The sequence below is a fragment of the Patella vulgata genome, chromosome 7 (assembly GCF_932274485.2).
Source record: "Patella vulgata chromosome 7, xgPatVulg1.2, whole genome shotgun sequence".
Classification (NCBI taxonomy): Eukaryota; Metazoa; Mollusca; class Gastropoda; family Patellidae; genus Patella; species Patella vulgata.
In genome coordinates this window covers 33720277-33735214 of record NC_065885.2, presented here as the reverse complement: position 1 = coordinate 33735214, position 14938 = coordinate 33720277, and the positions used below count along the sequence as shown (strand labels likewise).

General features: G+C 35.6%; 1 protein-coding gene across 1 annotated transcript in view; it reads right to left on the bottom strand.

Moving 5' to 3' along the window:
* Positions 1-7087: 7087 nt before the first annotated feature.
* Positions 7088-14938, bottom strand: part of LOC126827049 (orexin/Hypocretin receptor type 1) — a 101027-nt gene continuing 93176 nt past the window's right edge. Inside the window, exon 3 of the mRNA XM_050556221.2 lies at positions 7088-13985. Coding sequence (XP_050412178.1) covers positions 12763-13980 — 1218 coding nt within the window. The 5' untranslated portion in view covers positions 13981-13985 and the 3' untranslated portion in view covers positions 7088-12762. The remainder of the gene's footprint in view (positions 13986-14938) is intronic.

Here is a 14938-nt window from a genome sequence, read left to right as displayed (position 1 = left end):
ACTGACGGGAAACCACGCTGGAAAGTTTAGGGAACTGTCTAGGTCAACACGGGGATCAAACCCCGGGCCTCCTGCTGATTAGTGAGCCACTGACAAGGGGAAACCACGTCCGACCAGGATCAAACACGGGACCGCCCGGTAAGTGAGCCAGGCCCTTACTGAGTTACCGCGGCTCCCTTGTACATTAATGACACTTACATGGAAAGCAGGGATACTAGCTGTACACGTACAATGCCCCCTCCCCCCCCCCCCACACACACACCACTGAACTAAAATTACAGTATTATTTAGTTTGGGCCATATTGCATTCGTCACTTCCGATTGTTGTATTGATTTTTGTGTTGAAATTATATTCGAAACGTGTTTAACGAGTTCTATCACCAAATCAGATAACGACTGACACCAATATTGTCCTTTAAACAACCCCTGTATAGTCAAGTCACGTCGAACCGAACATTATTGTCTTACCTTTTCTGAGCCGTGAATCATTTGCAAGGTTATAGGACTTGCCCTAGGTGAATGGATATAAGACATATATGTCATAGCTCCTATTGTAAAATAACGACTGGAAAGATTGCCGGTGTGCTATAATAGAATGGTAACAGCATTTGTCCATCGACTTTAGTAAACAGATAAACGTGACGCCAATGGTGGAATAGTTCTGATATCTATAACCATGGTGGATTACAAAATAGTGCATAAATTCACTAACTAACCTGATATTTGTCAATAAGCTATTATGATACATTTTGTATCCAATATTAAATCATCAAATCGTCTTCCTTATTTGGAAACCTTAAACTGAATAGCCTGAATACAGTAGTAGTCAAATTATTTGTATTTCCAACATTACATATTAAAGATACATTGTGTAAGATTTAGATAAAGAGCTAGCCATTCGTGCTATAATAGTTCAAAAATAGATATTGTAAAATAAATATACTGAAAATTTCATTCAAATTACTCTATTGAGAGCGAAGATATTAGCCTTTGAAGGTTTGACAAGATGTGTGCATTAACTGTAACCACCATACCGGTTGTTCGAAGCTAAGCCTCGCTTCTTTATTTTTACAATTTTAAATTAAATCAAAATATGACTGAACCGTTGATTATATATATTAAGCTCTTTAAGCGAAGCATATCAATGTCTTACTTCCTCCGCTTTTTGCCTCGTGATATTTTCTTGGCGAAATTATATCCGCCTGTTATAAAGGTGATTAACTCGGGGCGAGAGATGTATTATCATGCAAAATAGCTGTCCAGTCTAAAAGAATCAATATTACAAATTGGTACATATGTTTGACCGCTGTGGTAACTAGAACTCCTGCTACTATTCATTTTGATTGTCTTAATCAGTGACTGTTTTTGGCGTTATTTGAGCCTATATTGACTTGCAAGATATACTGTGGTAGCTTTACGGATGAATAGAATCTTTGAGGTATACCATCAAACCGACTAAACTAACAGTGGGAAACGGCTGGAGAACAACGCAACACGACACAAAGCACGGTGTGCATGCACTATTATTGTTGCTGAAGATCTGATAAGATGATGATAATGACGTTACCGACCAGAATAAAGATCACGTTTCCCATTCCTCTTCGCAGTTGAAATTCTACCAGATTTACATATACATTAAATTATCTTTAATATGGCTAACATTTCTTATATTTATTGTGTCTTATATTTAAGGAATTTTCGGCTAATATAACGTCTACTTTTCTTGCAATAAGACTCTTAAACATGATAGAATTACCATCCCATGTGCGTCAACTAAATTATGACATTCGTCCGCTTTAGTTTTCTGGTAAGTGAATAATCATGTCATTTGTAATCTCGGGTAAAATTGAAATATTACCAAGCCCTGTATTATTTGATAGTCAGACAAAGAACAGAATGGCAAGTTCGCAAAAGGTAAATCGTCCTATGCGCATCAGTAATGACATTCAAGTAAATTATATGTATGTACAATTTCTAATACAACGTTGCAAATTTCCAACACACATTCAGAAAAAAGCACAGTGCGTATGTTTCAATCTTTTTTAAACTAGAGTAAAAGGAGAATACATAATGATGACATGACGCTTCAAGTGTTAAAGGCTAATTCTATCTGTGTAGGTCGTAGAACTTTCTCGAAATCTGCTAGAATTTGCTGCTTGACATCCAATTTCAAATCCGTACAGGCACTCTTTGCCAGACGATCACAATATTATAATGATAGTGATTCTCCATCTCGGCAATTTATATATATATACATGTAATGTCACTGTATTCGAAGTCAGAAACTCAAAATGAATTGAAATACCAAGCGCTCTCACAGGCACTACTTAACTAATAAACCAGATAAAAGATAAGAAAACAGAGAATTTTGCAAATTTCCAACACACATTCAGAAAAAAAGCACAGTGCGTATGTTTCAATCTTTTTTAAACTAGAGTAAAAGGAGAATACATAATGATGACATGACGCTTCAAGTGGTTCTGTTATGCAGCAAGGGGCAGCTGATCCCCACATCACCGACACGTTAAAGCTAGTATTACACTGGGCTGCGACTATTGGCGACAAATTCCGAACGACATTCGCGAGAAAGTTTTGAAAAAGTCTCGGAAGTTCCATGGGGGGTCTCAATTTCCTGTTGCGAATCTCGGGGCACAGCTTTCGCGTCGCAGGAATCATGTTTAAACATTTGAGCTACAAAGTCACTGTCATAATAGCCATAGAGTGCGAGAAATGTAAGACAGCTTTGTGAGGGGTTGACGACCCCTGAAACTAAATTACCCTTGGAGCATGACAAAAATTGCTAATCAATGGAATATAAACTTTGCGAATAAATTACGCCAAAAAATATATGTTCTTGATTTTCTAGATTGTCAAGCATAACTATCATGCGATATTCTCAAGTGGCAAATATTCATTTGGAGCGACATGTATGCGAATTGTCGCGCAAATTTCGCCGGGACTTTGTGGGATATTCGTGTGACAATCCAGTGTGATTCCCAGTAAAATTGACCCGGAGACCCCGTGTTCGATCTCGTTGTAGGCAGTTAGAATTCAAGCAAACTTTCCCCCATAGCAAATTGCATGGTATATTCCCGACTTCAACAGTTCAGTCGGTCCAGAAAAGTGGGACGTTAAACCTCGTTGTTTCACTTCATTTAGGACAACATATAGTCTTTCGGATGGAACCAAAACCCAAGGTCCCGTGTACACATTGCACGTAAAAGATCCCATAGCCCCCTCGTAGCATCATGTATGACGTATGCCTGTCTGAATTAGCCCAATCGGAGCAGAACAGTAGGGCGTTAATCCCCATTTCATTTAAAACCATAACAGCATATGTCAAGAACTGAAATGCATTAATACTCTTTAAGACATTAATGCAACTTGGGGGGTTGGATGGCTGAATGGTTAGCGTGCGCGCGCTGTATCATAAAGTCTGTCATTGAGTCGACTGGCGTGGTTTCGAATCCCCGGTTGTACGTGGCAAGGAGTAGGGTCGCCTGTTCAACCTCGTGGGTTTTCTCCGGGTCCTCCGGTTTCCTCCCACTGCTAAAGACCCCTACGCGCAAGCGATTTATGTAAATAAAATTGAAACATATGTTAGTCCCGAAATGACCTAGTTTGTGTCGAGTGGACGTTAAACCCCATTTCTCTCTCTCTCTCTATTAATGCAACTAAAGACGAGATACATGTGTGGATTTATCAACAATTATCAACACCTTTAATAAAGCTAGAAAGCACTTAATGTGTCCATAGCTTTACAGCTATCGCTGTCACGGCAACTAAATTCATTATCCATTCGATAAATTGTTATTAGTTCCGTTTGTTGTTTAAACCTTGAAAATAATAATATTATTTAAAAATATAATTTAGTCTCTAGAGCGTTTACTTTTTTTTGACTAAATGAAACTGTAGTGTAACTACAGTCTTAACTTTTGTCCTCAAACAAAATGTTAATGGAGCTAAATCGCTAATATTTGGGACCTAGAAATTGACACAAATGGGCCGCACGGCATATAATGTAATATCACAGGCACTTGAAGGGATTAAAATAAAATTTCTTACTACTGCTTGACTATATATTATAGTATATAAAAGGTATTTCAGACGCCATCTTTGTTTACACGTCTTCAAGACATTTCTTCTGCTATCACCTCACAATACTCACTAGTTCTAACACTTCCCGTCGTTTTTATTGCCAACGAGACATTATTTGATCATTATTCAGCTTCCGATGTAATTAAATTGGTCATTTCACAGCGTTATTAATTACAAATCAAACTTGAAGCGCTATCACATACCGAAAACCAACTTGGACAGCCCGGAAATAACACGAAATCAGGTCAAAAGAATTCCATAGTAAGTCTAGATCATCGAGTCACTTCCTTTATTAACATATTAGAGATTTGCTTTGGGACTGGGTGATCTAGACTGCATCAAAACAAACCCACGTGTGTTTGTCGGGTGAAAATGAAAAAATGTCCCTGGTATTAACTCCAGAGCAAAGCCAGGCTTTTGAAATCATTAAATCGGGCCACAATATTGTTGTAACGGGTATATATAATAGGCCTATATACATATGTAGATGTTGTTAGAAGATTCCATTTGAAGTAGTTAATATACGTAAAATAAATTATCCTAAGCATTTTACATACCAATGACAATATTCAGCTGACATTCAAAATTCGCGGTCAGCTGTGACAGTCAATTTTATTTTTAGTAACACGCCTTGACCAATCAAAAATAATGGCTTCCACAACGCAACGTCATTGACCTGATTTCGTGTTATTTCCGGGCTGTCCAAGTTGGTTTTCGGTAAGTGATAGCGCTTCAAGTTTGATTTGTAATTAATAACGCTGTGAAATGACCAATTTAATTACTTCGGAAGCTGAATAATGATCAAATAATGTCTCGTTGGCAATAAAAACGACGGGAATGTGGTAGAACTAGTGAGTATTGTGAGGTGATAGCAGAAGAAATGTCTTGAAGACGTGTAAACAAAGATGGCGTCTGAAATACCTTTTATATACTATAATATATAGTAAAGCAGTAGTAAGAAATTTTATTTTAATCCCTTCAAGTGCATGTGTGTAATATATGTGGTTTAATGGTCGAGAGCGAGACATTAAGTAATATATTGTAACAACATGAGGGTCGTAAGGCCCGAATGTTTTTACAATATATTACGCAATGTCTTAAGCTCGAGACCATTAAACAACTTAAAATACAGACACTTGCACGTGCTTTGCAATGAAATACGTCACTCGAGTTTAATATTTTACCAAGTTACGCTTGGCACATTGCCCGTATGATAATTTGAAATAATGGTACTCCAACATCAAAGGATGACGTCACATCTGTATTTTAAGAATGTATATAAACTGATGTACATTCAACTGTTTCCGTTTTGACACTAATTTCAATCTCTAGCGTCTGGTTATTCCAGTCTACATCGATAGTATTTATTGCGCATGCTCTTTAGATAAGAACATGGCGACATGATTTGTGGAATATGTCTAGCCTCGTTCCTCGAGTCCCTTGATACAAATGGTGCCGATATGCATTCTGGTACACGATTTGGTACTAATGGTAAAGTGTTTATTTTGTCTTATAATTGGATATCAGAAGCCCATCTTTTCCCGGTAAGAACAGAACATCAATGTTGATTGAAATTGACAAATAATTTGTGTTTTCAATGTCGAAAACTGTGGATGATATCTTGAAATCCAAGATTATGTGTCTTGTGTCAAACCAGTAATACTTTTAATGAAAAACGTTGATATTTGGTGAAATTTAAGTTTTATTGGGATGTAGGCTCTAGTGATTAAAACACTGAAACACCCCCACGAGCTAAGGTTACGGAAACAGAAGTATAATGGTGATCATGTGTTTTATTAAAATCTAAGAAAATGTTACAAATCTTGTTTTAAGATTCCTATTTACGTAAGGCGTGTCGTTTAGACATTACCGGATTCAGAAGATAGGGCCCAGGCTATTCCACTTAATTGTCCCCTTCAATATCCCGTCCTGACGAGTGGAAGATGAAAGCGTGTTTCAACATTATTGAGCAACGTGGATGATGTTTAAGACTAGAGTGCGTGTATGTAAGAAAGGCATATGACAGTGTCAAAGACTCTGGGCTTCAGTCTGTCAAGTCTACAGGTAAATCCGACACTTCGTGTAGTTCATAAGATATCTTATGCAAGTCGTGAGTTTGATCCGGGATTTGTATGTGACAAGCATTTGGGTAGACTGTCTTATATCCAGTTTCTTCCGACGTCTAAAATGACATCCGCGCACATAATATGTTGGTTTCGAAACCATCTAATTAGTCTCGATGGGACTTCATCCCGGTCTCTTTCGTCTGAGATACATACAGATTTTCGGTCAACGCTTAGCTATACTATATTTTTGTAATTTTCATATCTTAGCAAATTTAAACAACACATTCCAATTCCATGGAGATCTGTTTTGCAAATCGACAAAGGACAATCACCATAACAATTATCTTTCAAAGGCACGGAGTATCAATTTAATTGTTCGTCTCACTTATATCCACAATTATGTACAAAAGATCGGATGAAAAGGCTAAATTCGTGGACCGACGGATAGGAGCATCGACAACCAACACACTGTCCAATCATGCAGTTTAAAATAGATAAGCATTGAATTCTGTGGTTGTACATTCTTTTCAGTAGTTCAAAACAACGACCCAAGAAAAATGTGTTATTAAAGCTCACTGATAGAAGTAGGTGGGATAAGTCATTTCGCATTAGCGTCTTGTCTTTTATGGTGAAACGAGCAATGATTATTAACGTAATTGATCAGAGACGGCTTGTTTATCTATCATTCACCTTGTGGCTCTCGTTAAATCCTCGGTTCGTGTGCCATAGATGGTTGCAGTAATAATTTAATAAATGCCGAATTCATAGTCGAGTCGGCGAGGAGTTATAAATTATAGACCACATTTCCTCATTATAAATGACTACTACAGATCTGTGGATAAATTTTATATCCCCATTGCAAGCGATAATTTATGGCCAACAGCGCGAACTCATGAATAAAACAAATCACAACAACTCAATGATACAGTACATGTAATTATTAATTTTAATGATACAATCATTAAGGTCATGAATATAGATTTTCAAGTGAATATATTTATCCCAATGGAATGTTAACTCATAAATTAAATTGATGAAAATGAATAATTTACATTATTCTCAACTTAATTTTTTTTTAATATTTTTTTCAGAATTTATACAAGATAATGTTTATGATTTGTGTTTATAATATTAACGAAAGGGTAGCCAGAAATATATACATATATGATATAAATAAATAAATAAATAATAAACGATTAAATAAGGGCGTGAAAACAACCAGTTAGTAGTCGATTCTGGGATATTTATGTTCTTAGTTAAGAATTAAAAGCTATGACTGATTAAATGTAAACAAATATAAGTAATCTTTCCGTGTATATATATATAAAACAGACACACATGTGTTGGAAATTAAGTCTACCTTTCAAGAAGATTTACGTACTTAGTTTTTAGTCTGACTTTAAAATCGGTGTATAACAGTTAACCTTTCGATTAGGTCAATGGCCGTTTGATCTTGCCATTACGCCTGTTTAAACGGCCGTTATAATTCCATATACCTTAAACCGAAACAAAAAGTTAAACACATGAGCCTTCCAATTGTCAGATAAATGTTAAGTGGCAACAGGTGTTGTAAAGTGAGTAAGAATCCTGTCGCCGATACATCACAACTTACAGCTATAAGGTACACGTTTCCACTGCAACCTGAAAAGCACAGTAAGGTCTCTTAGAATGATTTAGTGACGCAATTGAAACAGCGAAAGGAGGGATAGGGTCACCAAGAGTTACCTTGGGCGCCATACCTCGGCGTTTATTTTATGCACAAACAAGCACATCGAGTATGTCCTCTGACGAAAACGGCGTAATAAAATTGACAAAGGTAGCATTTATTGTGTTGTTGACATTAAATTGACACATTTGACAAAACGAAACAAGAGGAAATAAAAGATACATTTGCAGAAGGGGTTTGTCTAATAACAGACGGAAATTACGTTGTCTGTACAAAATTCAAGTACTACACACGTTAATAAAATAAAGATATCAATCCCAAAATGATTCAAACAACAATATTGACAAAACACCCGTTCCTTTATTTCAATCAGACTAATCGCAATTATCTTTTTTTTTTATATGTCTCCAAACAACGCGTTATGTGACTTGATGATCGGGATTCCTTTATTTCTCCCGCGTATTTTTTTTATTCTATAGGCCTAAATAGCACAAAATACAAAATAAATGTATTTATAGGCTTGAACTATTATATTAGCATTCGAAAGAAAAGAACAGACGGTTGAAAGCGAACATCTAATGAATTATGTGAATAAAAGACATGTCGTTAAATGGCATTTAATATCAGTACATAACATTTCTTCGTTTCATTGTGAATTTCCCGGTAATACTAATGTTTACTGCACAAATAACAAAAATACGCGGGAAATAAAGGAATCCCTATTTTTTGGCCCTAAACACATTTAAACAGTCATAGTGACAGGAAACCCAACCTCATCCATTCAAAAACAATTATTTTATTGCATGTTTTTTTTCGGTTACACAGCTATAGAATTTATCTTTGCTGTCTTCTTCAATTTCGCAATTAAAATGTCAGCCTACTGTTTTATCTCCGGATTTAATTTAACATTACATAAAACGTATTTAATACACTCGAATCACGCTCCCGGTCTGATATAATAGTCGTGTAATACTTCTATCCACATTTAGTTTGTCCCTTAACTTCTAAAAATATAGAATTGTCGACTGTGGTTGCATTTATAATAATTGATAACACTATTCTTTATTCCAAAATATATAATTACACTCGCGTTATCTAAGAATAATTAATAGCACTAATCATTGTTCCAGAATAAATAATTTCACTCACGTTATCCACGAATAATTGATTATTCAAGAATAAATAATTGCACTACACGTTATCTCAGAATAAATGATAGTGCTAATGTAATACTATTTGATAATTAATTCGAAATTGTATTAGACGAATACAAGTGCACCATAGGACATGAGTTATAATTTGATAGATACATATGTTTTAATTGCATATTTTAAACGCAAATTAAATTGTTTATGAAATATTGTGAGAATAACAGGAAAAGGGGTTTAAGTTCAAGGATAGATTCTATATCTAAAAACACGTGATTGCAAAGTTATCATTTCATATTTGGCATGAGTGACCAATCACATGGTTAATTACACCATTATTAGCCAATAGAATAAGTAATGGGTGTGAATCTGAGAATCTATAATTAATAGAATGTGCGTTCTAGGTTAGACACAATGAAGATTTGAAAGAGGACACATCAGGGAGAAAATCGGTAGGAGAGACCGTTGAGGTTCGAGGGATAACATCTGGGTTGAGAGAAGAGAATGACTTTATTATAATTATGTTTTTAACAGTGTAACCAGATTGATATAAAACTTTAGAAACCATACTTTTAGTTCTGTCGTCTTGTCTGTTAATCATACTATTTGAGATGCAGTGTATTCAATCGCAATGTGAAGTCGTCATTAATAGGGAATGTCAGAATGACATTTAAAGATACGTCCTAACCAGTTAAAGAATTACAAATGCGACCAGGGGCAATACTAGACGATCAAGGGCTGTTCCAAAATATGTAGTAAGAAACGATGCATGGGTTATACGCTGGATGTTCTCCACGTCTGACAGACGACCGATGGTGCAACACTAATCACTATTTCAGAATATATTATGATTGCTAATCACTATTCCGGAATAAATCATTGCATTACACGTTATCTCGCAATAAATGATAGCACTAATCACTATTCCATAATAAAAGATTGCACTAAACGTTATCTCGGAATAAATGATAGCACCAACTATTATTCCAGAATAAATAATAGTTCTGCTGGTTTTTACAATATATTCATACCCGAATAAATAATAAAGTATGTACAATAGCTATAACTGTTATCCTAGAATAAATAATATAGCATTAATTGTTACCCCAAATTAAATAATATTAATGTTATCTCAGAATAAGCAAAATTTTTCCTGAATTAAATTAAACATCCTGAAATAAACAGAGAGAGAGAGAGAGGCGTGGGGCATCAACGTCTACTCGACACAAACCAGGTCATTTCGGGAATTATATATAGTTAATACTATTTCAATAATTCGCTTGTGCGTAGGGATCTTTCGCAGTAGGAGAAAACCGGAGGACCCGGAGAAAGGCGACCCTACCCCTTGTCATGTACACCCGGGGAATCGAAATCACGCCAGTTGACTCACTGACAGTTCTTGTGATACAACGTGCAAGCGCTAAGGATTTGACCCCCGCCCTATACACACCCGTTGGAATAAACACGCCAACAGCGAGACTGATGTACCCCACCGCAATTCCAAAATAAATAGATTAATCAATTGCACATTTATCCTTTTGAAAAGTATCGAGCAATCAAATTGATTATCAACTGATTACCTTATGATACAACGCGAACGCGCTAAGGATTCGGCCTTCCAATCCCCCACCCCTTGACCAATCAAACTGCTTATCGCTACTTAGACTTAGCAGAAAATTCTCATGATCGAACTTCGTCAAGGTAATGATATAATTAATCTATACTCTGAGTTTCATTATAATTAAGGCATCCGCCCAAAAAACACCTACACCAAGTTTAGCTTAATTAGAAAGGTGGGGGACAATAATATCACTAATTTTATCCCAGAATAAAAAGAAATACAGACTAAAATAAATAATATCATTAACTGTTATCCCAGAATAAACCAGGAAGTCACATTTGGATATATTAGATGTAAAGTAAATGGTAACAGGCATCCTGGGAATGCTACCTGGTTATTGTGGACCGAAACTGAGTTAAACTACAACACCACAGGTTTTTAGAATTACACTCTCAAATGCTACATTCTAGTGGTATGATTGAGGTGACTTTGAAAACAAAATAAGATAAAGGTATCTTAAGGTGTACTCTGGAAAAATGATTGGAAACCCAAAACTAAGTCAAATGTGCAAACATATACATTATTTACCGAAGATCTTCAATTTAGCAACTATTATAATACGTCAATGTGTATGCACAATTCTATAATGATAACTTGAAATTTTCTGGGTTATGCCCCAAATTTAAAAATCATAGAAAATTTCGAATTGGAAATAAAGCTAGATGTGCACATATTCTGTGTGGTTCCAGGAGATATGGTCCGGAAATAAATTCGGAAATAGCACTAATTGTTAGCCGGAATAAACGGGTGCGCTTGTATCACTATCCCATAATACACTTTCTAGGCGACCTTCGGTTATAATTTTTTTCATGACTAGTGGTCGGAACTAGAAACCGAACGCGGATGGTCCGGACCATCGTCTGTTAAAAGATGGCTGCTCCCATGGACATGGTAATGTCAATTTATTCTGCTTTAGACCTCGACCATAACCCTAAAAAAAACCTTAAGCTCGAGGAAGGTTTATAATCTCTCCACGGAGGATAATGAATCGCTATGCTATATGACGTTATATTATTATTAAACAAATAATACTTTCATGAAATTAAACTTGCGCGACTCAAATTCCTTGTGACTTCACATTTTGCATAACATAAATATTGAAAGAATGCGTATTTTTAGATTTACATAGATTCAGACATAACATACGAAGCAAATAATATCTGCTCATAGAAATCGCAACAATTTAAAATTCTTTCAAGCTTTCCTAAAATCATATACTAAACAAAAATAGATTCTTTATAAATATTTTACACTTTGGTTTCATCGACACTCCGACCATGCCATAATAGTGAGAGGGGGCAGTATTATCCCCTGTGACTTGAGGCAAGTCCGAGACAAAATAATGCTAAATAGTCGTCCTATATGTCTTGATGTTAAGATTACTTCTGTTACATATACATTTAATCTGAAATCTAGCCTACAAACTACAACAGTGTCTTGATTCTCAAAAATAGCGTCAAACCAGTTCTGGATTCACCGGCCTTATCTTCTTGATTGCCTTGATATTAGGAACTACCGGACTTTGCCAACGAAGTAAACATGTTTTATCTCAAAGAAATACATGTTAGTTTAATTTCATTATTATATGACCGTTTATTTTAAACCCATATGCCTTATTCATTCATTTTATCTTATTTATTCATTCATTTTCTCGTAAACAAACACGTGCTCTGCTGAGGGTTTCTGTTCCTTGAATATGTCAGAAATTTGTAAAAGATACAATAAATTCAATATCATGTTCAATACTACTTCGTGTTTTTCAAGGAAAAGTCCAGAAGTTCAATATGTTGACCAGCTCAAAAATACAGAAATACGGATGAGAAATGTCTCCCCCCCCCCCTCTCTCTCTCTCTCTCTCACTATCATATGTTTTTTAAAGTAGAAAATATAGCTATGTCAATGAATTCAGCAAGCTTTTCAGCAAACAAAGCATTAAACCATTTCAATGTTTTATGTCTGTCATTATGAAAAGAAAAAGGTGACCCATATGTATATATCAAGAATTCACTATTCCTTCGTTCTATAATAGCAGTTCATTAACAAAACCGGTAACTGTCTCCTTCCTTTTTCAGTTTTGAAATGTCAAAAATATCAGTACCATATGCTCTCTCTGACTACTTCAGAATATAATCAAGAAAATATTACACTATTTCAGAACAAGGTTTAAAAGGCTTGATTGGAACACTTCCTGCAGCTTAGCACGTCTCGCATTTCTCGTCGAAACGTTGGATTCATAAAGGCGTATACAATAGGATTGGCAACATTATACGCGAAATACATATAGAATACTATCATATTGAAAGGAATAAGATTATGAGCCATGAGCCAGGACGGTAAAAACGCTATAATAAATACAAGTGTTACAACAAACAACATGGCTGCTGTTCGAATATTTGCCAGCCAGTATTTTTCTTTAAGCGATACTTCTTTGTCCAACATTGCTTTTTGTGGTTCCGAAATGTCTGTCGTGGTAAACCTCGATGTAGCAGTAGGTACGGTACATGTATCTTGTGCTTCTGTTAATGATGTTTCTCTATATAGACATATTCTTGTTGCACGACGCTGTTTCAGACGACGTGCCCGGCGCTCTAGAACAGATTTATAGATAAGAGTGTATAAAATAGCGACTAGTACCAGGCACATAAGAAACATAAAGGCATACACTTTTTGAAACGTCTTTCGGAATGTCGTGGAAAATATTAACTGGTTCGAAGCACAAATTCCTGAGTATTCGATAGCGCGTTCCATAACGGGCACGGTACAATTGGCTTGTACAAGAACTGTGTGGACAACACTTGTACAGTTCGATTCCTCGAATGAACAATTGGCAACCACAGATTGAAGCCCATCCTCCGTAAAGTTGACCATATCTGCTACATCGGATGTTGCCGGTTTAAATCCATATTGGTAAACACCGTGAGCTAAAGCAGTTATCATCCCAATCACAACAACAAGAAGGGCTAATCCAAGTATTATACTTTTAGCCCTTCGAGAATCCAGGGTATGGCAATGGGGGTGGCAAATGCACACATAGCGATCTAAAGCAATGGCAACCATAACAAATACAGAAAATGGGACGTTGCAAGTGATTAAGAACATGTACAATTTACACAGTACGTCGTAATAAATTTCATAATTTATAAATTCGACGATGACGGTGTAAGGCATCACTAAAATACAGGTAATGAAATCGGCGCCAGCAAGGGAGATAATAAAAACTGTAGACGCCAATTTATTTCTTTTTCTTGTATAAACGTACAGCACCAGGCTATTTCCAATGGACCCAAAGAAGCTGAAGAATGACAGCATGCCCATCACCACCTCTACTGGTCGTTGAGGTATATAGTTCCTAAATTCGCTGGTATTCATACAAAACGTCATTTTATCTGAAAAATATAATAAAAAAATAAAGTAATTGAAGTGTCTTTTGAATCTTTCCTTATGTTTTTAAACACCCATGTTTAAACAAAACGTAATAACCGTAGAAAGTGCCAATGCGTTTAGGTCAACTAAGAATTTCAGATGTAAATCAAATACATATTTTTCCTTTTACTCTTAGTTGTAATTTCACTAACTGTGGACTGTTCTTTTCTAAATCTGTAATAGCAATATTAATAACACAAAATTGGCTACAACATGAGAATCTTAACAATAGAACAATGAGATATTAATTACTTGGTGGATAATAACTTCAGATTCAAAACCTCCAATCGATGTTGTTTTTTTTTTTAATTTCCACGACTCTACAAAGAAACTCGTCATTAAATGCTATATTTCTTATATCTAATTGTTATCACGAATGAGCATGCAGACAATACAAAAAGGTTGTGTTTTTTACACCAACAAAAACCATCTAATTGATTTTCTTGAAAGAGCTTCTTGTTAATAAGTTCAACTGTGTCATACACAGTATTCACCTGTGACCGATCAAGTAAAATAATTAAAACGAAGCCATTATTTTGAAAATAATCTGAAGATGAAATAGTACTTTATGGGGGATAATGATGTATAATTAGCAGAATATCATAATTAGCAGAATATCATAATATCACAAACAGATACGTCTTTCTATATGGTAATTATGTAATACAGAGATCCGCAATTGATCAAAAGAATGAATACTTTGATAATTATATACACAGTCAAGTCTTTAATGTTAATTTTTCAAGACTAAAGGAAACAAAGGAAACGAATGGAATAGAATGAAATGGAATGAAATGAAATGAAATGAAATAAGATGAATAAATAAATGGGGTCTAACATCCCTTTTCAGTGCCAACTGGGTAAATGAAGACGGGGACATGGATGGGGTTTAACGTCCTGTTTTTCTGTGCCAACT